This window comes from Psittacula echo (genome assembly GCF_963264785.1).
Source record: "Psittacula echo genome assembly, chromosome: 4".
In the NCBI taxonomy this organism is placed as follows: domain Eukaryota; kingdom Metazoa; phylum Chordata; class Aves; order Psittaciformes; family Psittacidae; genus Psittacula; species Psittacula echo.
The window spans coordinates 103,315,801-103,341,264 of NC_137738.1; the positions used below are offsets into that span (position 1 = coordinate 103,315,801).

General features: G+C 39.8%; 1 protein-coding gene across 1 annotated transcript in view; it reads left to right on the forward strand.

Moving 5' to 3' along the window:
- Positions 1–2,169: 2,169 nt before the first annotated feature.
- Positions 2,170–25,464, forward strand: part of RCAN2 (regulator of calcineurin 2) — a gene marked incomplete at both ends in the record, with an annotated part of 66,575 nt that continues 43,280 nt past the window's right edge. The window contains one exon of the mRNA XM_080616789.1: positions 2,170–2,394. Within this exon, the coding sequence (XP_080472915.1) occupies positions 2,170–2,394 (225 nt within the window). The remainder of the gene's footprint in view (positions 2,395–25,464) is intronic.

Below are 25,464 nucleotides of genomic sequence, written 5' to 3' on the forward strand. Positions count from 1 at the left end.
GAAGGACTTGGGGCTGTTGGTCGATGAGAAAATGAACATGAGGAGGCTTCAGTGTGTGCTTGCAGCCCAGAAAGCCAACCGTATCCTGGGCTGCATCAAGAGGAGTGTGACCAGAAGGTTGAAGGAGGTGATCCTGCCCCTCTACTCTGCTCTCGTGAGACCTCACTTGGAGTATTGTGTGCAGTTCTGGTGTCCTCAACATAAAAAGGACATGGAACTGTTGGAACAAGTCCAGAGGAGGGCCACGAGGATGATCAGGGGACTGGAGCACCTCTCGTATGAAGACAGGCTGAGAAAGTTGGGGCTGTTCAGCCTGGAGAAGAGAAGGCTGCGTGGAGACCTCATAGCAGCCTTCCAGGATCTGAAGGGGGCCTACAAGGATGCTGGGGAGGGACTGTTCATCAGGGACTGTACTGATAGGACAAGGTGTAACGGGTTCAGACTTAAAACAGGGGAAGTTTAGATTGGATCTAAGGAAGAAATTCTTTACTGAGAGGGTGGTGAGGCACTGGAATGGATTGCCCAGGGAGGTTGTGAATGCTCCATCCGTGGTGGTGTTCAAGGCCAGGTTGGACGAAGCCTTGGGTGTCATGGTTTAGTGTGAGGTGTCCTTACCCATGGGAGGGAGGTTGGAACTTGATCATGTTAAGGTCATTTCCAACCCTAACTATTCTGTGATTCTATGATTTTGTAATCAAGTCCTAACCATTTACCTAGTACTGTCAAGGGCTAGCATGGCTTTGTCTGGTGACGTGTTGGTACCAGTGTGGTTCTTAGCCTCTCTGCCTTAGCCCTGGCAACAAGAAATTATTTCTTTCCATTTGCAGCTGCCTTTTGGGGTGCAAAGATTGCTGCCATGTCCCTTTCAATCTTCTTTGGCTAAACTTATCACTTTTACAAATGAGCAGAATGTCAAAGCAGTGCCCTACTCCCCTAAGTAAATCATTACTCGAGCACAGCTGCACAAGCACTGATTAAGAAAACAGGTTTTGGTAGGTTTTGATTCAAGTAGACATTAACAGTGACTTAATATTCCTGTGTCTTTCTATTCAGTTTTTAATTTCCAGAAATAAGTCTTCTATATTGGTCTCTTAAATATGACCTGATTAGGCCTTGATCCCATGACCTCTTAAATGAATGGATCAAGCTTTGAACTAAGTTAGCTTTGCTTTACCAAGATTAAGTGTAATAAGCCCATAGAGTTTAATTTTGGACACTAGTCCTAAATAGTGTATTTGGACTAATATTTACCACTATTTATAGAGAATAGCAAGCATGCAGTAGAGCAAATCAGAAACAGATGAGCTTACTGTTTATGTAGTTCTTTAACTCATTCTGAGGAGGAAAAGCAGCCAATGATTACATATTATGATTAAAAGAAATAAAAATATCAGGGGATTTATTATGCTTCTCCGTGGCTTCTAGTCAGCTTATTGATGGTCTGTTGGAGGTTATAGCTGATGTGTATTACGCCTGTACTAAGGATTGATAAATACCTGAATTTATACTAATTAACACACCGATAATTAATTGGACCTTTACTTATTCATTTTGGCTAGTATGAAGTTTACTCTTGTTATCAATAGTAGGGGTAGTATTTGATATATGGGCTTGTTACTTGTATGTCATAACATTACCTTTCTACTATGATAGATTTGGAGTAAAGGCTCCAAAGGCAGCAGGATTTTCCTAAAGAGTGCTGAGAATCATCTTTCAAGTCTACTTTTCCCTTAGCTTTTTTTAATTGTCAAAGTTATTTTCACTTTCATCTTACTCAACACATTACACTTTTTCTCTAAGCTGACTGTGAATTCGGAAGTACCAGCCTGCCTTCCCAGTAGCAAACATGATTCTCTTAAACCTAAATGCAACCCAATATTTTCTTTTAGGGCAAGGGCACTGAAATAACACTTCTGGTTGTGTTCAGCAGCTTGTGCTTGTATGCTTGGGTCTTTTCTGTGCTAGTAATTAAAACTAAAGAAGAGCCCCTTTATTTCACCCTTTGGCGAAACTAGTTTTAGTGCCCTGCTTCAGAGGCCAATTGTTGCCTTAAAATAGTGTAAAGTACATTTTCTATGAACTAACCCCCCAAACTAAGGATTTCTGGTTAACTTGTACATATGATATTTTTTAAGTGTAGTGTAACTGTGTCTCTTCTTGTTGCCAGGGATGAGGGGAGACTCATACTTCTTTGGAATGCGCGGCCTGGGTCACTATGGTTGCATCCCGGAGGATGGAGTGCACTTCTTGCTCTACTCTATAAATGGAGACAACGATTTAAAAAGATGCTTTGCAGAGGAAGATTTTCATGAAATAATTGACTTCAATGATCTCCCAAATTCTCTCTTTGCTTGTAATGTTCACCAGTCTGTGTTTGAAGATGAGGACAGCAAGGTACAGTGTTGCTTTCCATATTTTCAATACGAGAGAAGCATATGCCTTACGTTTGTATTTACTGCAGTTTCAATGAAACAGTTTAATCTGTCTTGTACAGAGAAAATGGATCCAAACTATGGTTTCTTTCTAAGGTGACAACAATACTCTGCCATGACATCTGTTTCAATAGCTTAAAAAGCTTTTATCAACTCTGGTGAGCAAAAGTGTTCTTTTGTCCAGATTTGTAGAATACTGAAATGTGGGTACAGGGTTTCAGAGCAATTGTAGCTGCAGTTGTGATGGAGGTGGCAAAGTTAAACATGTGAAAGTTTCTCCCACTTGCTGATCACGTACCACTGTGATGAGAGGCCGCCTTTACTGTATCTTCTCATAGGATCTTTTATGTTGGAAAAGACCTCTAAGATCGAGTCCAACTGTTAATTTATCACTGCCATGTCCACCACTAAACCAGGTCTCTAAGGGCCACATCTACACATCTTTTAAACACCTCCAGGGATGGTGACTCCACCGCTTCCCTGGGCAGCCTGTTCCAATGTTTGATAACCCTTTGGGTGAAGAAACTTTTCCTAATATCCAATCTAAACCTCCCCTGATGCACCTTGAGGCCATTTCTCCTTATCCTATCACTTGTTACCTGGGAAAGGAGACCAACCCCCACCTCACTATAACCTCCTTTCAGGCAGTTGTATAGAGTGATAGGGTCTCAAATGTTTTAAGTTATCTGAAATACTATTTTATTTGGAAAATCTAAAATGAGTGATAGTAGAACCAAGACAAGAAGAACTATGTGAGATTACTTTTAACTCTGTAGTTTGGCTAAAACAGAATGTTGAAAAACAATATCTTAATATAAAAATAATTTTAAAAAATCAACCTTTTGCAGGGAGTGTTCAGTTCCTGTTTCTTAACCTAGTATTCTACCTGATGGAGATGTAAGGAATGTAAAACTGATAGCTTTGTGCTTTTTGTGGAATTTCAGAACCATTTGGCAATGAGCTTCATTTAAGTTGAAGGGGTTTGAAAATACAATTTTAAAGGAAGAAAACAGAAGTGTGCCCAGAACTAGTGAATCCCTTTTTCTCCTGCAGAGATTCTATCTCCACTTGCTCCTGAGCTTTCTTCTTCGAGAGCTCTATTCTGGAATTTAGCTGGTGGCTTAGAAAATGGAGTGGATGATTATGTAAGTACGTGGGATAGCAATCCCCAAAGACTTGCAGGACTTAAGGATGTCTTAAGAATAGCAGCTGGGTTGTGGAGGTGGATATTCTGTTCCATGTGCATTTCTGTAAACTATCTGTCAATGACATGGATTGAACAGCTCTGTTGGCAGGTAAGTAGTTACCTCCATAAGTCTATATTTAACTAGATGGGATTACCTTCAGATTTCTCATTAAATCCAAGGACCTGGGGAGCTGATTATTATTTTTATTCCTGTAGAAGATGTACTTATGTTCCCAGTTGATTAATACTGGTAATCCTTTCTATTATTAACCATTGCTGCAGGATAAGAGCATACATGAATTCAGTATAAAATATTGTCAAGTTACTAAGATGAAGTTTAAAATCTCACAAAATAAATGCTGCTGATAATCATATCTTCAGTTATATATTGATCCTATGTATAAGTAGTGGTACACTGAACTTTTTAAAGAACATACTACAGTAATGGTTATGTTTGTAGTAGTTTCATTGTGTTATCCATTCTACAGAAAGTAATGATTTTGCAGTGTATCTTTTGTAGCTTACTCCTGACCTATGCTTTTAGGAGGAAAATGGAGGCATGATTGTTTTGGAAGTTACAAGGTAGCTGACAAAGAAAGCCAGAGAAACCTGTGTTTTGAAAGGTTGTTTAGGTTTGGTCTGTGAATGTGCTGTCTAAATAAGACTTAAATATATAAGCTTCTAAGTGGCTCTGGCATGCAACAATATTAAAGTTACATTGTTCAAGTGCCTTAAGAGGCTGAACTGTCAAATTCAGACTTTGAATATGCAAATATCTAAGCAATATTCTCACTAAAGATAGGTTTTTAAAGCCAATGCCTTAACTACTTTACATTTTAATTTGAAGACACTTAACTACTGTGTCAGATACAGGGTAAGTTCCAGTTTGTGCTTGAGAAGGGGCTGGCAGCAGCCTGGAGGTAACACTTACCTGCACGTATGCCAGCACTGTGGATAAGCTGATTCACATTGTCTGATCTTACTGCATTCTGTTTCATTTATACACTTTCACCAACCTCACGGGGCTGTACAGCACTTCTTGGAAAGGATTCAGTGTTGCCTTATCAAGAGTATGATAAGGCTATAGCATCATGACTATAGCATCTGTAGGAAGCCTGAGTTTTGGACCTTCGTTTTTTCTGAAGATGAGGAATTCTTGCAGCTGAACGCTGTGTTCTTTACAGATGAAGTTGTATCAGGCCAGGCTTGAGTCTTCTCCTGGCTGGCACCCTAAGGTCTCAACACAAACAGAGTGAGTCTGAAGAGTTGTGGGCACTGAATCTGAAGATGAGCATTGCCATCTGGTGTAAAGGAAGCTGCTCAGGAGTGACTGGCTGATCTTAAACACTAGCAGAAGAAAGGGGAAATATAAATTTATACTGGCTGTGTATATCTGATTTTGCTACAGTAACAGTATCTAGTCAAAAAATACTTCCTTGCCTTCAGGCCTGTGTTCTTGGTCAGGAGAATGCCCTGGCTATCTGGGTCAATGACACAGGCATTTGAGGATTTGCACGCGATGGCTTAGCAGCATCAATACGCTATCAGCTTGCTACAGCTGAAGGGGAAATGGTTTTCCTTATCTCCACTCCCATCATGGACAGCCTGCTCCTTTGTATAGAAAATGGAATTGTACCTTCTTTACAATGAAACTAGAAAATACTGAGGTTTTTAGCTTTTTAAAGAACAACAAAGGTGTGGAGAAGTAGATTATCCAACAACCCTGTTCCAAATCTGGGGTCAAATTCAGCTGTGCCCCATCACTGTTCTGTGTTATGATCATTTATTTTAGCATATAACTTGTTAATGATAGGGGCAGGCTTTTTGGAGTGTTCAGCACTGGCTTTGTTGGGTCATGGAAGTCCTACTCTAAAGAAACTAAATAGAAAATGCTCTTAAACCCTGATAATTACCACATGTCTCTTGGAAAAACTGCTGGGACTACTTATGTGAGCAAGATACGGCAAAATTGAGACTGTTATTTTTGGCTGATGGTGTGACTGAATGGGAGGCACTGCTCCTTTTATCTTTCCTGAAAAAGCAACTGTGGTGGGGAGCCAAAGGGCATGACTGATTACTCCTAAGGGTGGATGTGTGTGTGTTTTAACAGTTAATTGCTGCACGTAGCCCCTAGGGCTTTCTGGATAGTAAACCTTCCGTTGTGAATTTGTTATGCGTATATCACTGTTCTGTAAAAACATCCTTTTCTGTATTATAACTGTAATTTCCTTCAGGCTGAAACTGGTAAGCTCACTGTGAAAGTGAAGCATCTTTGTCTCTTAAGATGGTTTCTTCAGATGCTATAAGCCTCAGGAACTGCTTACACAAAACTGTCACTATTAGAATATGCTTACATGAGGGAAGGACGTGTTTCCTCAAGCTGTTTAGAGGCTGTATGCTCTTCCTTTTGCCACTCTTTTAGCTCAAATCAGGAGGAGCATCTATTAAACTTGATAGTTGTATTTTGGATAAAGGATGAAAAATCAATTTCTGAGCATTTTAGTTATGGTGAAGCTGCCTAAGAAATGGTAGCTGAAGTCCACTAAGTGCTTTTTCTTGCTAACTTAATTAAAACCAATAGGAGAGATTATTATTGATAATTATTAAATTATTTCTGCATGAGAAAATAGTGACCAGACACATCCAGTTTTGGACTTCTCAGTACTAGAGATATGAACATACTGGTGAGTGTCCAGTGAAGGGCCACTTAGATGATGAAGGGACTGAAGCACCTCCTATGAGGAAAGGCTGACAGAGCTGGGAGAGTTTAGCCTGGAGAAGAGAAGGCTCTGGGGGATCTTATCAGTGTATATTAACACCTAAAGGGAGGGTGCAAAGAAAATGGAGCCAAGCTCTCTTCAGTGGTGCCCAGTGATAGCACCAGAGGCCATGGGTGCAAACTGAAATATCAGGAAACACTTTCTTACTGTGAAAGTGACTGAGCACTGGCACAGGTTGCTCAGGATGGTGGTGTTGTCTCCTTCCACAGATGTATTCAGAAGCCTCTGGATATGGTCCTGGGCAGCTGGCTTGAGCAGAGGGGTTGTTCAAGATGACCTTCAGAGGTCTCTTCCAGCCTCCACCAGTTTGTGATTCTTGAACATATGATGAAGTGTATCCTAAAAAATTCTTCTGAAGAGGAGGGTCAGTGTGGGAATTCAAGACTGGGGAATGCATTTCCTGAACAGTGAGATTAATGGAGTGGGGAAGGGAAAAGAGGTCAGATTAACAAATCAATAGAAAAGATAATTCTAGTTTAATGATGTTTATTACAAAAACAGTTAACTACTTTCATGAGAGGTTCTTTCACATATACTGGATGATGACTTGCTTTTACTACAGAAGCCTATGGTAGACTACCTTTTTTTTTTTAAAAAAAAAAAAAAAAAAGATGTATGATTGAAGGTGGAAATTGAAAAAGGTCTAAGGCTACCTCCAATGAATGCTGGAATATTTGTTCAAGTTTGATGCTTTAAGAGAACTCTGTAGCCTTACTTGGAAAGGCTTTTTTCCTTTGTACTTGAATTTGGCTTTCTCACCAAAGCGCACCTGTGTGCTGCTATTTTTGTTTTTAAGGTGCAGTAAAAGGCACTGGACAGTTCAGTGGTCTGCTGGGTTGCTGTTAACTTTTCACTTCTAGGATTAACACATAAACTTTCTACTGATGCTTTGACTCTGAAGCATGTAATTGAAATGTGTCTGTTCAGTACTCCTTTTAAACAAAGGGGAGCCAATGTGTCCTTTTAAACAAAGGAGAGCCAGTGTGTCTGCTGCCAAGTGTGAAGTGTTTCTTTGGTTCCCTTTTCCTACAGGCTAATTCAAGAAGATGCTCTAGGAGGCAGTTTTCATTTCTGCAAGGGAAGATCTGTTCCTTTTGCCTTCACTTTTAAAAACCTAAATTATGATGAAAAAGGTTCTGACTTCACATTACATCACTGGAGCCTCTAGGTGTTGAGTCATCAACGTCGTCAGTTATATTTAGAGGGTGGCATACTTCTTTTTAGTCTAATATTAGTATTCAAGCCTGGTCTCGGTGGAAGGTCACCCTAGCAAAGATGAAGTCACCGCTCCAAGGCTGGAAAGGAATGCAGGCTTCATTCTGCCTTCCTAGTACACTTGCTGCTGCTTTGTTTTACTTTCAGTTTTTCTACCTTTTAAGGTTGTCATCTGTCGATATGATAACATTATCAGAAACTGCCTCTTGAAGCAGACTGTGCCTTGAGCTGTGGAATCTCTACCCACTTTGGTTTGTTCTCCTGTATAAATGGATGAATGTTATTCTCTGTTATTCTGGAAAAAAAGAAAAAAGTGTTTCTTTACTATATACTGTATTTGCACCTAATAAAATAAAAATACGGAGAGCTTGCAAGGAAAAGCTGCAGGAGCAGTGTCCTTCAGCAGTTCATGAATTGTAGCTGCCCTTTGGGAATTCTGTCTTGTAATCTTCCCTGGGTGGTAGTTTACTGATATCTAAGAACTAAAAGCTACGTAGGAGGCTGTTCTTGCTCTGAGAAGTGTGCATTTCCATGGCATTCATATTTTATTCTGTGACTAATTTCAAATCCTTTCAGTAGAAACCATCTTGGTCCAGTACAATGTTTCTGCTGAAGACACCTATGGCCTCTCGTACTTGGCATCTGAGATCCCATCTGACTGTTGGAGTGATAATGCCAGGTTTTTCAGCACCATTATGCAAGTGTTCTCTACAACCTAAAAGAGGTGTAGATATTTCATAGAATGGTTTGGGTTTGGAGGGGACCTTCAACCTCATCCAGTTCCAACTCCCTGCCACAGACAGGGACACCTTCCACTAGACCTGGTTGCTCCAAGCCCTGTCCAGCCTGGAACACTGCCAGGGAGGGGCAGCTACAGCTTCTCTGGGCAGCCTGTGCCAGTGTCTCACCACGCTCACAGGAAAGAACTTCTTTATATCTAAGAACAGTAGCAAAAGTAACTTTCATTGACATTTGAGATCTATTGAGTGTTCTGTCTGGTCGGGAGGAAGAAAATGAATTTTGCTTGGTGTGGTTTGTGTATGCAGAATTTTAATACATATTTATAAGGAGACTATTTAAGGTTACTCTTGTTGCTGTTCAGACAACTTGCATTTATGTGTTTATAAAGGGTCTGACACTAATTTCTCTGAAGCGATCTGCAGAATTTCTAATGGAGTTGTCAGCTTAGTCTGGTTTAGGCATTCCTTCCATCTTCTTTCTTAGGTGATTCTGGCTGTTACTGAAAGGCTTCAGCATTTCTATTGTCTTTCTGGGAAGGTGCATAAGCTTTATGATTTGATAACCTTTGAAGAAACACAAAGAAGAACACTGGGATTGTGCAGCTGTAACAGTATGGTCAGGTTGAACCTATGCATATGCCCATTTCATCCCATGCAAGTGGAAGGTATATTTGGACATGATTATCCAGGAGCTACAAAGCTCCAAATATTATTCTAGTCAATCAATGTTCAGTTCCTGCTCTGAAAATGTGTTTAAAACAACAAAGAATCTCAAGCAACCTATCAAATAAAAAGACTACCAAGAATTTCTGGGCCTGAAACACCAGTCTGTAATGTGGATGCTGTCTAATAACTTATGCAGTACTTGAGGTTATTTTCCCATCCTTGCACAGGGTGTTTGGTAGCACAAATGCCCTTGTTTCAATGGGAGAATGTGCCTGGCAAAAGACCAACTGGGTTAAAGGTAGGCCTCTGTTCACTGCAGTTGAAATTTGTGGTAGTGCTTCAGAGCATCAAGCTATACTAGTTTTGTAAATTACAAAAATAAACTGAGTAATATTCTTTCCAGAACACACAAGACAGCAGTTACTGTCTGCTTTTTAAATTTGGAAATGTACTTTTCTCCTTAAGAGCAACTATGGAAAAATTCTTCTAGTGTTGGCTTTCTGTGCTCATGCTCTGCTCTGCAGTCTAGAGGGAATGCGTTATCTCAAGAAACCAGAGTGGGTGGGAAGTCTCTCCTGAGAAAGGACATTCAGAGTAATTTTTTTTTTGTATAGGAATGCAATTTTCTCACCAGTTCTGCTAATATAGATAAAATTTTGAATAATAAGATTTTAACAAAGGTGTTTGTAAATCCATGTCAAGGTTTAGGAAGTGGCAGTTGTGGCGTGAGAAAACACAGGCTCTGGGAGCCAGAGAGAATTGAGAGGTCTTACCTGTAAGTCAGTTTCTCTAGCACAGTGGACATAGAAGGATAAACTGTGGGAGGGTCTAATTTAGTTACTCCTAAACACTGTATAAATCTAGATTTAAAGTTCCACTTTGCACTCATCTGTCTCCTCTAATCGGTTGAACTAAATTCATGGACTCAAATGCCTTTTAATCTTTGAGGAAGTTGATATCTGGCCTGGAATGCTGAGGCCAGTGTGTCTTCCCTCTGAATTCCCTACCACTGTTAACTGGGATGTTGAGTTCAACCAAGGACTTTTGCTGACAGAGAAGTTTTGTAGGTGGTATTTTTCTCCTCCTGACTATCCTGCTTGAAAATATTTGTGAGTTTGACTGCATGGTTGATTGCGAGTTTGACATACATGGAATACTGAGTCTATTTTTCCCCAGGATGATAGTATGGTATGTTGCTTTCTGGGGCGATATGCAAGAGAACCTAGCAACAATATTTCATGCAGCTTTTTTCTATTTCATATCTACCAAGTTTGCGAGGGTTGGATTTATCGTAACTGGTGATACTTGTTATTCTTGACCAGTGTTATTCCTGGTTGGTTTTTTTTGCCTTTTTGCTTGTCAGGCAATCTAAGGTGCAGTATGTTTTTATAAAGCAATATAAGGGCAAGAAGACAGACACCAGGTCACACTTGGAATAAACCACAGCAGTCATTTCTACAAGAGCTTCCATGTATCTGAGTGAAACATATCTTGGCACAGTGTGTATTAAAGTAAGTCAACCCTTCTGGTCTCTGCTGACACAAGCAAGAGCTACATCTTTAAAAGGGAAAAGCTGCTTTTATGCAGTTTATAGAAAAGTCTTTGGTTTGTTCCACTAAGTAGTTCTTATTGGCTACTATCTGCTAATAATCAAACACAGTTTTTGCCCTTCTCCCTCCAGCAAGCTGTTATTCTGAAGTCAACAAAAATACTGTTTTTGTAGCTGATAGTAATCAAAAAGTGCAGTAAAGCCATTCTAATGGGGTTAGGGCAGCAGCTGTTCCTTATTTTAATACCATCAGAGCTCTTAATCCATCCACAAGTGCTGATATCAGTTTTCTGGCCCAAGGAAAAGGCTTCTAAATGAAGGTCAGCCTTCATTAGCAATGCATAAAGATATTGCATTTACAGAAGCCATGTTCTGGTATAATGTCATTCAAAACAGTAAATCTACAACTTTACCAGTCAAATGTTTCATATAAAATCTACATTAACAACATAGTACCAGAATTTAGTGTAATTAATATGTCAGTGTTTAATAGGGGTAGAAATGTCTTAGAAAAATGAGGGATACTTGAAGGCAAGTTGAGGTAATACAGAGTGGAAAACAGTGAGGCAGCAGCTTTAGGATTGTGGCATTGGTTAAGGCAGGTTCTGCCAAAGACTTGAGCACAAAGGTGAGAGATCATGTGCAGAGTTGAATCAAGGTGAAACGAATAATCAGTTACTTCTGTACATTTGAAAACACATTTTCTTCTGTGCCAGACTAATCCATGCTTCTTTGCAGTTGATGGAAGTTCTTGCATTTGCTGCAGTAGTGCAAGGGTTTCTCCATGGCTGTGTTCTCAGGTCCACTCCTCAGGCAGCAGATCTGCTGATGAACTTTACCATTCGGTCAGCTGAGGAGTTAATTCAAATCCTTAGTTTCCTGTGTAGTCTGAGTGTGTGAATGGCTTTGGAAATAATGTATCTTGTACTTTTTTTTATTGACTTGCTTTAATGTGATCACTTTTAACTGTAGGCTGTCTTGCTCTAATTTGATTGCTTTTTGTGGGTGCTTTATGCTACTTAAATTACATGACTTTTGTACCAGGCTTTGAAACTTAATACAGAAGCAGAGGCATTGCAGCTATGGTTGATGTTATGTGTGTGTCTGAGAGGGATAAGAGCAAACCTTTTCCATGTGATAGAGACTAATGAGCTGGAAGTTAAGATGATAGCATTATGGGAAAAAGAAATTACAGTATCCTTGGCATGTAATGAAGGCATTTATTGCACTGCAGGAGGGGGGATGCAAATTGGTATGTTTTGTCTTTTAATTGTTTTTGTAGTTAGTCTAAAAAGCATAGAGATATTGTTAGGCTGTGGCATGCAATCACTTAGAAATTTTGAGCTTAGTGTTACTGGAACCAGTATTAGGGAGAAATATGATAATTTCTTCCCTGCATTTCCAGTGTTTGGCTGGCTCATAAGGGAAGAACAGAACTGAGAACTTCAGAAGATGCTGAGGAAATGGAGTCTCAGCCCTGACTGAGAGGAAGCTGTTCCCCGTTTTAAGGCTTTGGTAACAGGCTGATGTGCACCATAGAGCTGACTTCCAGACACCATGATAAAGTCACTCAATTTATGTCTCTCCCATTTTTATTCTTCATGACCGTTTTGTATGCAGATTGTTTATCTATTTCTCAAGATATTTCTTCTTGAAAGTTTTGGGGATTTTTAACCCCTGGAGTCATAGAATCATAGAATAGTTAGGGTTGGAAAGGACCTTAAGATCATCCAGTTCCAACCCCCCTGCCATGGGCAGGAACACCTCACACTAAACCATGCCACCCACGGCTTCGTCCAACCTGGCCTTCAACACCGCCACGGATGGAGCATTCACAACCCCCCTGGGCAACCCATTCCAGTGCCTCACCACCCTCACAGTAAAGAATTTCTTCCTTAGATCCAATCTAAACTTCCCCTGTTTAAGTTTGAACCCATTACCCCTTGTCCTGTCACTACAGTCCCTGATGAAGAGTCCCTCCCCAGCATCCCTGTAGGCCCCCTTCAGATACTGGAAGGCTGCTATGAGGTCTCCACGCAGCCTTCTCTCCTCCAGGCTGAACAGCCCCAACTTTCTCAGCCTGTCTTCATACGAGAGGTGCTCCAGTCCCCTGATCATCCTCGTGGCCCTCCTCTGGACTTGTTCCAACACTTCCATGTCCTTTTTATGTTGAGGACACCAGAACTGCATACAATACTCCAAGTGAGGTCTCACAAGAGCAGAGTAGAGGGGCAGGATCACCTCCTTCGACCTGCTGGTCACGCTGCTTTTGATGCAGCCCAGGATACGGTTGGCTTTCTGGGCTGCGAGCGCACACTGAAGCCTCCTCATGTTCATTTTTTCATCGACCAACAGCCCCAAGTCCTTCTCTGCAGGACTGCTCTGAATCTCTTCTTTGCCCAACCTGTAGCTGTGCCTGGGATTGCTCCGACCCAGGTGTAGGACCTTGCACTTGGCATGGTTAAACTTCATCAGGTTGGCATCAGCCCACCTCACAAGCGTGTCGAGGTCCCTCTGGATGGCATCCCTTCCCTCCAGCCTATCAACGGAACCACACAGCTTGGTGTCATCAGCAAACTTGCTGAGGGTGCACTCAATCCCACTGTCCATGTCACCGACAAAGATGTTGAACAAGACTGGTCCCAACACTGATCCCTGAGGGACACCACTCATTACTGGTCTCCAGTCGGAGACCATGGTATCCCTGACTGAAAATACAGTCCTCAAGAAGGGAAATTTAGATGAGATATTTGGAAGAAATTCTTCCCTGTGAGGGTGGTGAGGCACTGGCACAGGTTGCCCAGAGAAGCTGTGGCTGCCCCATCCCTGGCAGTGTTCAAGGCCAGGTTGGATGGGGCTTGGGGCAACTTGGTCTAGTGGAAGGTGTCCCTGCTATGGCAGGTGGAGGTGGAACTTAGATGAGCTTTAAGGTCCCTTCCAGCTCTATTCATTCTATGGTTCTTTGATCTTGAATGGTGGGGAGGAGAGTCCAAATGCAAACATTAAGAGGCACTGGATTTTCAGAATATTCTTCATAAGCTGAAAGTCATGTGAAGACAGGGGTTTAGGATTTTCTGTGTCTTAGGTACTGCAAAGAGGTGGTAAACGGTTTCTGGATAGGCTGATCTCCTTGAAAGATTTGGTACCTATCTTGCTTTTTCTTCTAATTCTGCATTAGCAGTTAATGCTCTCCCTACTTATCATTGCTTTTGAAGGATCTTCAGCTCTCCTTGTAGCGTATGGACTGCTGTTAACCCTAGACCTGTAATACATGAGTTGTAGTTATAATGTGATACTGGTTTTTAGACAAGCTTTAGATTTTTGTTAATGCCGTTTGTGTTTTATGGTACATCTCAACCATCATCTCTATGTATGTGGACTATTTGTTGGGTTTTGTTTTGGCTTCTTGAGGTCATATCTTAGGTATATGCAGGGTGAGGTGCAACAGTATTTGAAACTGGGATTCTCACACAGATGCATCAATTGTGAAAACTGGGTAAACCCACCAATATTGTGGAATTTGAGATTAAAGTGTTGTAAGTGAAAAGCACTATTTTGCTTCTCATCTCTCCTTGCTCCTAAAGATCATGCAGCAAGTCACCTTGATAGTGAAGATAAACGTAATTTATACCCACTTAGACTGTTTATGCTGTATAATGGAAAATCCTGGCTGGCGGAGAAAATACCCCACACTTTCTGCGAAGTCTACTGTGTGAATGAAAGGACATCGGAATGTGTGTGCTCTGGTTGTATCGAGTGCCATGGGTGCCATCTGCTGACTCCTTCAGGTACCACACAGCTCTTCAGCTGTGTTAGGACTGAAAGGTAACATATATTAAGGAATGTCGTTTTAAATACCCTGCCACTAGAGTGTTAAATACAAACTATGGTTTTTAATCCTTGCTGGTTTTGTGCAGTGTGAACAGCAGTGGTCACCCTAAATGTATTTGAGTTTCATTTTAGACCTGCAAAATAGTTTCACAGAGTAATTTTTACTGTCAGTGTTCCTTTGCAGTGTTTTTGCATATGGTGAACCTAGATCTTAATTTTTGCAACGTATTGTGGCTCTTTGTCTGAACTCGGCTTCTAGCCATGCACTTTTTTAGCTTTCAACCTCTTTACGTTTCTGAACTCTTTCCTTATTCCCCATCATAGAATCCCAAGTTGGAAGGGGCCTCAAGGATCATCTGGTCCAACCTATCTAGGCAAAGTATGGCCTAGACTAGATGTCCCAGCACTCTGTCCAGCCAAATCTTAAGTGTCCAGTGTTGGGGAATCCACTGCTTCCTTGGGGAGATTATACCAATGGCTGATTGTTCTCATTGTGAAATTTTTTCCTCTTGTTTCCAGCCAGTATCTCCCCAGGAATAACTTGTGCCCATCACTCCTCATCTTTTCCACGTGACCCCTTGTAAAAAAGGAGTCTCCATTTTCTTTGTAGCCACCTTTTACATAGTAGGACATGATGATAATGTTTCTCTGAGCCTTCTTTTCTCAAGGCTGAACAAATCCAGCTCTTTCAGCCTTTCCTCACATGGCTGCCCAGTCCTTAAGTCATCCTCATGGCCGTCCTCTGTGGACCTTCTCCATCCTGACCACCTCTGTTTTATATAGTGGGACCAAAACTGAACACGGTATTCCAGGTATAGCCTGACATTGTTATATTCCATCTGTGGTATCCTGTATGTAGCTAGGATGTGAGCCTGAAAAAATTTCTTCGTTGTGCTTGCTTGCAAACCTGGTAAAATAGATTTCTTTGTCCTCAGTGAGCAAACTGGCAGTGCTACCAGATAACATGGTATAAATAGTTGGCTATACCTGATTTAGTAACAAAGCTGAGAGAATGGGCAAACTGAAGGAGTGCAATTTGACTAGACCCTAGAGCAGTTTATAGCCTGTATATTAAATTGGTTTTAAAGGGAAACTTCTGTTTTGTCTGGCTTGTCATAGTTGTCTTTAAAACCTAAATTGACGTATTGCTGTGGATCACTCAACTGAATGTCAGTGAGTATCTACCGAGAAGAAATTCAATCCTAATAAACATGAAAGTGTAATATCTAATGCTATAGTCTTAGGCTGCGTTGCTGCTGTAAATCAAATAATGTTCTGACAAGGGTTCCAACACTATAATGTGAGATAATGTTTTCAACCAATTTGTTAAAATGGTCCGTGACACACTTTTGGCTGAGGACAAACAGTACTTTCCCTAAGAACTTCCAGGCAGAGTCTGGAAGTCTCCACGTTGTCAGCTATGATTCCCAACAGCCATTTCAGAACAGGTTCCTTGAAATAATTTAATTGTTGCCTAATAACATGTGTGGCCAGCACATGCTGGTTTGTGTCACCAGCAGGCTTCAGTTACTGTGACCTGTCTCACCTCCTGCTTATTGGGCCAGGAGCTCCTCTTAAGCTCAGGATGGAACCTTTATTCCTGGCCTGAATTACATAGGTCTGTCTATCTCAAGTCGTGTCTTTGAACAAGCATTGTAGCCTTGGACTTAGTTTGCAGCCTTTCTAGTTTTAGCTCTGGTCCCATCTCCTCCTCCTGACTCTCTGGATAGAGCTAGACCTGTTCCTGTTGCTTTCTTTGGCCAGGGCTAGTGGTGTTGCATTATGATTGAATGTATGTGTATGTTTGTTGTCTTATTTGGCAAAGCCCTACTGAGATATATAGGATTACTTGGAAAGCAAGGTAATGCATAGGGTGGGTACAGTTTCAGCCTGGCTTAGAGGAATGGGATCAGCTAAAACATTGAGTAGTCAATTATTTAAATAAACAAGCAATGTTTTGAACAAAATGTGAAGACTGAGTACTTGTGCTGTTCGCAGCTCAGCCAAATCCATGTCTCTTCAGTTCAGAGACAGTGCTGTTGTGGGACAGTGTCAAATACTTTGCACAAGTCCAGGTACGTGATCTTCCCTTATGCACCAGAGCTGTAACCCTGTTATAGAAGGCCACCAAATTTGTCAGGCACAATTTGCCCTTAGTGAAGCCACGATCAGGATTCTGCTAGTTCCTGTTTGCCCACACTTAAATTTATCATTGCAGACCAGTTAATTTAAAATGATCAATTGCTTTTACTGATTTAAGTCATTAGGATAATTTTATCACACAAATTTGGGCACTTCTTCAACTGGCACTTCTTGAAGTTTTTATCTGAATTAAAATTGGGCTCTATGGAAGTAAAATAGCTTCCAGTGTGATCTTAGTTTAGGTTATTAATGAGCTCCTGTCAGATTTGGGTTTAATACTGTATTTCCAATTTACTGATAAAGCATAACCCATTGTTCTGTGCTTTGTTGTCTCGCCTGGCAGGAACCCTCTTTAAGTTGCCTTGGATAATTTGTTTTTTTCACCTGACTTTGGTAATCAGCTCAAAAGCTGGAGCTGATTTAGCTTCCCAATTCTTATCTGGCTCCTTAAATCCGGCTGGTCCATCTTAATGAACGCTTACGTGTGCTTTGCTGGCAAGGTAACTACTTGAATGAGTGAAACCAAATTCCTGTTCCTTTTCTGACGTCCTTTTTGTTCTTTTATGCTGAATATGTTGCAATCTATGTCCTGATTCCAGGTGACAGACCAAGACAATCTAATTTTATCCATGCTCAGCAAACTTGAAGAACTCTGCTTTCCCCCTGCTTCTATGGCTGAAAGAATGTATCACCCATAATGATCTCTTAGCCGAGCTTGGGCTTCACAACTCCCACACTTTCTCCCATGCTATTTCATTATTCAGCATTGCTGTTAAGCTTCTTTCTTATGAATCATTGTGACCATGATTCTGAACTAGCAGATGATGCAGAATAATATGAAGTATAATAGGAGTATGCCAAGGCTTCCTTTCTCCTCTCTCCAGTACTGATACTGTTACGTATTCATACAACTCTTTTATGTATCCATTTGAACTTTATCACCACTTTTGCTCTGCATTTCTTCCTTCCCAGGCTTAACTTAAAAATCTTTCAAATTACTCCTGTCCTTCTCTTTCCAACAACAATGGCAGGCATGGTGTCCAGTTAGCATTCCCACAGACATCTTACACACTCGCCATTAAATAACAAGCTCTATTTGTTTGCTATACCATCGTCATCTTTTATCTATCTTTTCTTTAAACTGTACTGAGTGTTGAGCTGGGGTGAAGTGACATGATTTGTCTTTATTACCTGGAAGTATACTGCTGAGACCTAGGATTGTGTTGGCTTTTTCCAAGTGCTAGTGATCTTTCCTTACCTATGCTGCTGGTCTGTGATAAATTGTAGTCCCAATCTTGATCTGTCTGGGCTTTGAGAACTTTAAGCCATTGGCAGTTTTGTTAGGGCTTGTCTGTTGTATGGGTTGTGTGTGGGTTGGCATTAATATGCCAGATAAAATTGCTGCTAATAACCCATTTTCAATGGAAGCTGTATTAATAGCCTTTTCCTGGAGTGGTACTTCCTCTGTTGGCATTGAGTGTATTGCTATCCTTTTCTACACTTAACGGTTCCTATACCAATCCCATTTTCTCTGCATTAACAATTTGTTGCCTTGTACTGTATCAGATAACTTGTGTATTTGATTTTAAGGTCCTTTCCAACCCTAACTATCCTATGATTCTATCATCCCAAATTTATCAGAAATAAACCTGCTAGACAAAATCTTCTAAAGATTCTCTTCAGAAAGAGACTAGCTTGAAACTTTTGCTGTGTTTTTTAGCATTTGAGTATATGGATTACAATGATCTCTTTGAAAACATCTTCCACAAATCTCTTGAAGTTGTGTAGGCTTGTGCTTGCCAACTGCACTTGTACCTATATTTAGGAAAGCTGTGATTATTCTTGTCCAGTCATGTGGTTTTATGACTTGGTGACACAACCCCAAAGTGATCAAATCTGAGGTTAATCTAAACCCACTGGCTTTGACTTGAGGTGAAAGTTTCAGATGTTTTTTATTAGAGTTTGTAAATGATACACCAAACCAAGAAAACACTCAAATAATGAGATCCCAAAAGTAACATAAGAGACAAGATGAAGCAGTTAGAAAACTTTACTCTGTAAAAACAGGCTGTAGAGGGAACACAGGAGACTCTTTTTTTCCAGTTCAGGCATTTTCAGTGGCTTCCTGGGTTGCAGCAGATCCTGTACACTCATAAATAGAGAAGATCTGAGATAATGGAAAGAAAGGAGCTTGGGTTTGGTTCTCTGTATCTGCTGTTTAAAAAACGAAATATCTGTCAGATATCTTTTGTTCATCCATTTGAATGTAAGACTACATGGACTTCAGATAACTTGTATAAATAAAAGCCCTTTTGCTGTGTTCTGTTAGTTAACAAATTCAAGTTGAAAATAGCAGCACCTATAGCTTCCCATTCACCAAAGGAAGTAATACTTCAATTCCAGACAAAGCAAATTCTGTACAACTGAATTCTCCATCACTTTTACATATAAAATTATACAGTCAGAAATATAAATTAAAACCACATTATTCTGTTAGTTGCAGCATGCAAAATCACTATTTGAGGGTGCTGATTTTAAAATGGTGAAAAAGCATCATTCTTTTTCTGTCCTTTTAAATTTTGCTTTAAAAAGTAGTGTTTAGTTGCTCAGCTTTTTCTCTAGACATAGTGCAAAACCAGTTCTTAACCTGTAATCCCTTCTACATTTAGGGGCGCAGGAACTATTTTGATTTTTGTACATGAAGTTTATGTAAATATTTTATTCCAGAAATTTGTATGGTAATAAATCAGTAAAAATAATTATTTATGTTTATACTAATAAACAGAAGAATTTATTTAGCAAACTTAAATACAGCAGTTGTCATAACTAGAGTTCAAAGGTATTAGAAGAAAAGTCAAAGAGGCAGACCATTAAAATTCAAGTAATTTTTCCAGAATTTAAATTGACATTTTAGAACGCTACACAACTCCAAACCTGTCAATGCCTTGAAGATTCTTCATGGTATCATTTTGTACTTGGTAACTTTTCTACCTTCCAGAAAAGCTTTAATCTCTGTTTTCAAAATACCATGAGATTCTTGGCCCATCGCTGGCAGTGTTTAAGACCAGGTTGGATGGGGCTTTGAACAACCTGATCTAGTGAAAGGTTTCCCTGCCCATAGCAGGGGCTTGGAAGCGGCTGAGCTTTAAGATCCCTTCCAGCCCAATCCATCCTATGATCTTTACAGAACCAGGGCAGCAAGCTGGGACTATTTTTATAGATGTCAGAGTATGTGTCTTTATGAATTAATGTCTTTGGTTTATGTTTGTGCTCGGGTGGAATGTGTGTAAGACTGTGGCTGGACCTTGTGCCTGTTTCACAACTGCTGTGCTTCCTGGCTCATATTCAGATGTTAGACTGATGGGAGTGTCTTTAAGTGGTTAGCAGGATGCTCTTTAAATTTGTGTGCAAATATTTTATACCCTGGCCATCACTACAGGGAATATGATGCCTTGGAAACTTCAGTGAACTACTCTTAGGATTCTCTAATATGGGCAGAGAGCCCTGAAACAATCTGCTGCTTGATATAGGAATTGTTTCACTGGGGACTTTGTTCTTATTTTAAAATCTACGTACTGTATATGGTCTGGTACATGTCCCTTCAGAAATTTGGCTGCATTCATTGATTTATGTAAAATATTTTGTAAATAGCAACCAGACATTACAATAATATTTTAAAATGCTGAAAGAACATCGACAGAACAGGAAACATGTAACTTTTTCAGTTGCTTTGTCCAAAAGATAAGAAATTGGTTTTTGTTCAAATTCTGTTATCTTCCAGGAATGTTTCTTGGCTTATGACTGTCTTCAGTTGCTTCCTTGTGTCACTGAAACATAAACATGCTAAAGAGATACACTTAGTAATTTAGAGTGGGAATAAATCTGTTAGCTGCCGAGCATAGCCTTTCCATAAGAAGTAGTTGCTGTCATTTAATATCATCCAATGCTAGAATACTTTTTAGCAGTCTTTTACAAGCTAACTTAAAGTTGTGACTTTCCTCTTATGCACATAATTGGACCATGATTTTCTTCTCATTCAAGTTGATGAAGCCAGTGCCATGGAATAAAATAGTTTCAAGTGATTCTTTGAGAGAAGATGGTACACCCAAGTTGCCTCTTGTTATGTGTTGCAATACTTGAGCCTAATTTTATCTCTGTGGCCTGAGGAAATTGTAATACAATTGGTGATATCTCAAGTGAAATGAAGTCAAGTTTTGCTTGTCCATCTTAAGTTGAAGGGTATGAAGTTCTGACTGTAAAAGCTCAGCCTATGGCTAAAATTTATATATAATACTATTTCAAAGTTACATACTAAATTACAAATTAATACTTTTCCCTCTTTTTAACAATGAGGAAACAACCACCTTTCTACAAGCCCTACTTGCTTTATGCTGCCAGGAAAAAGATCCCTTTAAAGAGGAAAGTTGTGAAACCAATAGTGAGCTGCAAACTAATACTATCTCCAGTTCATATTTTGTGGTAAACATCAGTATGGAGTGCCTTGCATCAGAGGGCGCAAGGTGGTGGAGAGCAGCGGGATTTTTAGTGAGACCTTTTTTCCCCCTGAACTGGGATCCTGTACATTATATGAAAATGCAGGCTGTTGTATTAACTCTTAATGGTTTGATTGGTTTGAGTACTTCAGTGCTGACATCTGTTTGCATATCTTATTTACATTGTTCTAATTAAATTGACTAAAGAGAAAATTAAGTGGTCTACTGCTATGTGATAAACTGTAATACCCTGTATAAGGGGAAGGTGTAGATTCTACATAAAAACTTGAAGTATTTCTTGCAGATTTAGCTTCCTGCTGTAACTGCAGGTACTGTTCTTTGAAAGTGGGAGAAATCTGCACTTGTAGACATGGGGGCTTTTGCTGTATTTGGCATCATAGTGGTAGCTCTAGTTTGGCCAGAGTATACTTCAGGTCAGAAATACTTAAGGTTTTATTCCTGAAGACTATAAAAACTAGAATGAGTTAGAATTTTTGCATTGTAATGTTCCTTTACTAGAAAAATACGTCGCTTTGTGTAACAGCATTGTTCACAGCTCCATGTTTCAGATGGAAGCTGATCATTTAAATATACATAGGCTGCTTTGAAATAAGATCAGTTTTCTGTCACACGTATTTTTAATGTATCTGATATTTAATTATTGTCAATTGAATATTGACAATGCATTGTAATACCCCTATTTTTTTTTTTTTTGAGTGAACCAACATACAGAATGACTAAATTATTTACGACTTTATTAAATACACATCTTCTGAAACCATGGTACTGATACTTAATGTGTGAGATGACTGTATGGGAACCAGCTCTTTTTATTTTAGTTAATATCTGTTTAGAGCTGTATCACACTTCATAAAACTACTGAAATACTGAGTAAACTGAGAGTGCAAAATAGAAGAATGAAGTGTGGTTTTGGTCATTTCCTGGTCTGGGTCAATGACATGACCATTTCTCAAGTTCTAGGTGGGAAAATAAGTCAGTTTTCAGGGAGATGAGAAGGGAGAAACTAAATCTGCTCTGTTAATCTTCATGTATGCTGAACATGGTCTCTTTCTTCTGTTTGTGAAATCAGGAAATCAGCCTTGTGGGGAGAGAGTCCTGGGTAAAGTAATTTTATAAATAAATTATAAGTTCACTGATATTTTAGAACTACCCAGTTTTCTTTTTTTATTCCCAATCATAAGGTACATGCTGTGGGGGGGGGAAAACCCCACAACTTCGTTAACAGATTTAACATTTTACTTGAGAGCCACTGGGGAAGCTTTGTATCTGACTTTTGGGTCCCTTATTACCTAATCTTAATCTGTCCTTTGAACATAAATAAAATCATAGCAAAGAATTTATCAAAACAGAAGACAGTGTCTTCTGTCTGTAATGAAGACAAAAATTTGTATTTGGATATGATAAATCTCAAGTGTGAACACTTTTTCTTCCTTGTCTGCAGTTGGATCAGGAAATTAACAGATCAAGAGACTATGTGGTTTAAAGTGTTGCAGCAAACTAGATACCTACCCTGTAATATCAGGATAAAATAGCAATTGCGTAAGAAATCTATTATTCATCACTTTATTATTTGCTGGCTGCATGCTGCTTGACATTTTACTCCTTTTTTTCTTTTTTCTTTGAACTTGACTGCTTTTGCTGGCTTGGCAGTAAGCACTGTTTTCTCTCAGCACAGCCATTAAATCTCTCACCTGTGTGTCCTGTGCAGAGCTGCAGCTGAGAGATAAGGTTGGTCTCTCACAGCGGTGAGCATTCCAGGCTCTTCCTTCAAGGGCATTTTGCTGTGATGAAGTGTCTGAAATGACAAGGAAAACGTACAGGCATGTTAAATACCCTTGCTAGTCTGAGACAAGTGAGAGTACATGGAAATGATTTAAAAATACATCTTGAAACTGCTAACAGAGTTCATGGATAACTGTAAATCATAGGGTTTTTTTGGCAGGAGTATTACAGACCTATCCCAAGCACCATTATCCATTGAAAACCATTTAATAATGGAGAGTACCTGTCTTGCCCAGCTTACACTTAAAATCCAAATAAAGCACGAGGGCTCTGAGCGTTTTCAATGTGTGTTCCTGTGTGTTCTTCATCCAAGGTCACAAAGGTAGTTTGTGAGGTACTGAATCCATCTCTTCAGCATCTTGCTCCAGTGCCAGCCTGTGAACATCTCCATCTTCCCGGTGTGAACTGAGAACGTGCCTGAGATTTCAAGAGGTTCTTGGAGCCCTCGGAGCACTGGGCTAGCGTAAGAATCTATTAATTAGAAATGTGTTTTATACATGACATTAACATTGCTTTACATCTACATAGTAGGTAAGTATCACCATTCTTACCTTGCTGTTGAAAAGATTTAGGCACAGTGGTAACATTACATGTAGGATTCAGTTAAAGATCAACAGTTAAATTTAAATGTCATCTTTTACATATGTGCATATGCACTATATAAGTTTCTGTAGCCATCAGCAGAGCTTAGAGGGCAAGGCAGCTCATGTTAAACTACACATCAAGTGACAGGTCAGCAAAATTCCACTCTAGAGTCCATTGAATGTATAAGAGGCATTCAGTTGCCTGAATTAGTGCTAATTAAATATCTTAAAGAACCTCTTGGGGCCTCTGGCTGATGGTTCAGAAGAGAAGAGTCTTCCAGAGGTCTTTTATCACATTTGTCAGCCCCATGCGTGGATCCTCTAAGGCATCTCATGTTGCACTAGCTATCCTTGCTGAAGCAATGGAATTCAGTCCCAAATCTGTTGCTTATAATGGCAATGTATATACCAGGATGTGGGGATCTGTGTTTAGTTCTTTAAATTTAAAATTGCATAGGTTTCAGTTTGTCTATGATACTATGCAGATAGATCGCAAATAAATTTAGCTTACACTGCAGGGTTACAATCTCATTCTCTTATTAGGGATTCCTGCATGTGTTATGTATTCTGCGGGTGGTCATCTGTTCACGAAACGAATCAAGGATGTCCTAACTTCTGAACTGTGGGAGCTCATTTTAAGAGAGAGGGTTCTGTAGTTGGGAACCAAAATGGTTCTTATCCTGTGTGGATCTGGCACAGGGAATGATTTGTAATTGCTTCCAGCAGACAGAAGACTCATGCACTGATTTCTACCCCCTCACTCCTACCCGCATATACTTGGAAGCTAACAACTATGAATGATGCTGCTACGTTAAAAGTAATGGAACACTTCTGACTCAGAGTTGAAACTCGTGTGTAGCTAAATGAGACAGCAAAATGATGTTGCCTAAATGACATAGTCATTTATTCAGGCGCTGAAGTATTCTCACATTAGCGTATGTGGGTCTTTGAGGTGCTTAATATTATCTTTATTAAAGGAGGGAGAAATCCTTCATAATGTTTATGATTTATTTTATAACTCTTGGACCCTCAGATTCTGAGATCTAGAAGTGTGACTGACAGAAGGTTATTGCCTGCAGAAACACAAAATATCTATACCATGCAGAAAAGTTACCTTTCCAAAAAATCAAGGCCAGCCAAGGCATGGTTCAGCTAGGGATTTTCTCTGCATGCATGAGGAATTTATTGATTTAGGGTTATTCTAAGTTTTACTATGGCCAAAATTCTATGTCTTTAAAAATCTTCAAACCACAGGACTGATTATTTGTAATGAGAAGGGGTGAATCCAAGTCCTTTTTTGCCACAGTTGTTGCCAATTTAGAATTTACAGAAACTTCAGCTTTGGAGGTCAAACTCAACTTGGAAAAGTCAGTGCTTTTGTAGCTATTGGATAGTCCATTGTTCCTTCTTTAGTATAAATGCTGTTAAATTTTCTATCTGAAAAGTATTTTATTTAATGTATAGTTCATTTTCTGGGGATGGGTGGTTCACAGATGCTGTAGGTGCCTTATTTTGTATCTTTGGTACTGCTGTGTCCTATGGCCTCTGAAAATTCAGGAAGTTTTGATAGTAATTTAGAACCTAGGGACAAGTAATTTGGGGCAGATAGGCATCCTCTGGCTTAACACGCTATTGTTTCAGCTTTTGACTCCGCTCTTGGAGAGTTTGCCAGTGGACATGAATGGAATCTCAGGCTTTTCCATCTGTTAAAAAGGGTATACACCAAGAGTTAAAATCCTCACAACGTTGTTGAAGAAAAGGGGCATAATTTAACAACATAATGTTTAATGACAGTTCTGTTTAGGAATATAGAGGGGGAATGTTACTTCCAGGTAACAGTGTATTTATCTAGTATGTTAATGCTAGCTCATAGCATCAAGTAATCTGTTTTATCTCATTTGTTTTCAGATCTCCCTCATTTGCATTCAGACATCTCTCTCTGAATTGTGTCTTCAGAGTGCTAATTCTTCACCCTTTCATAAATGTAGAACAAAATCTGCAGGGTGGCTAGAGATGAGAAGACCTCCCTCCCCTCAGTTCCCA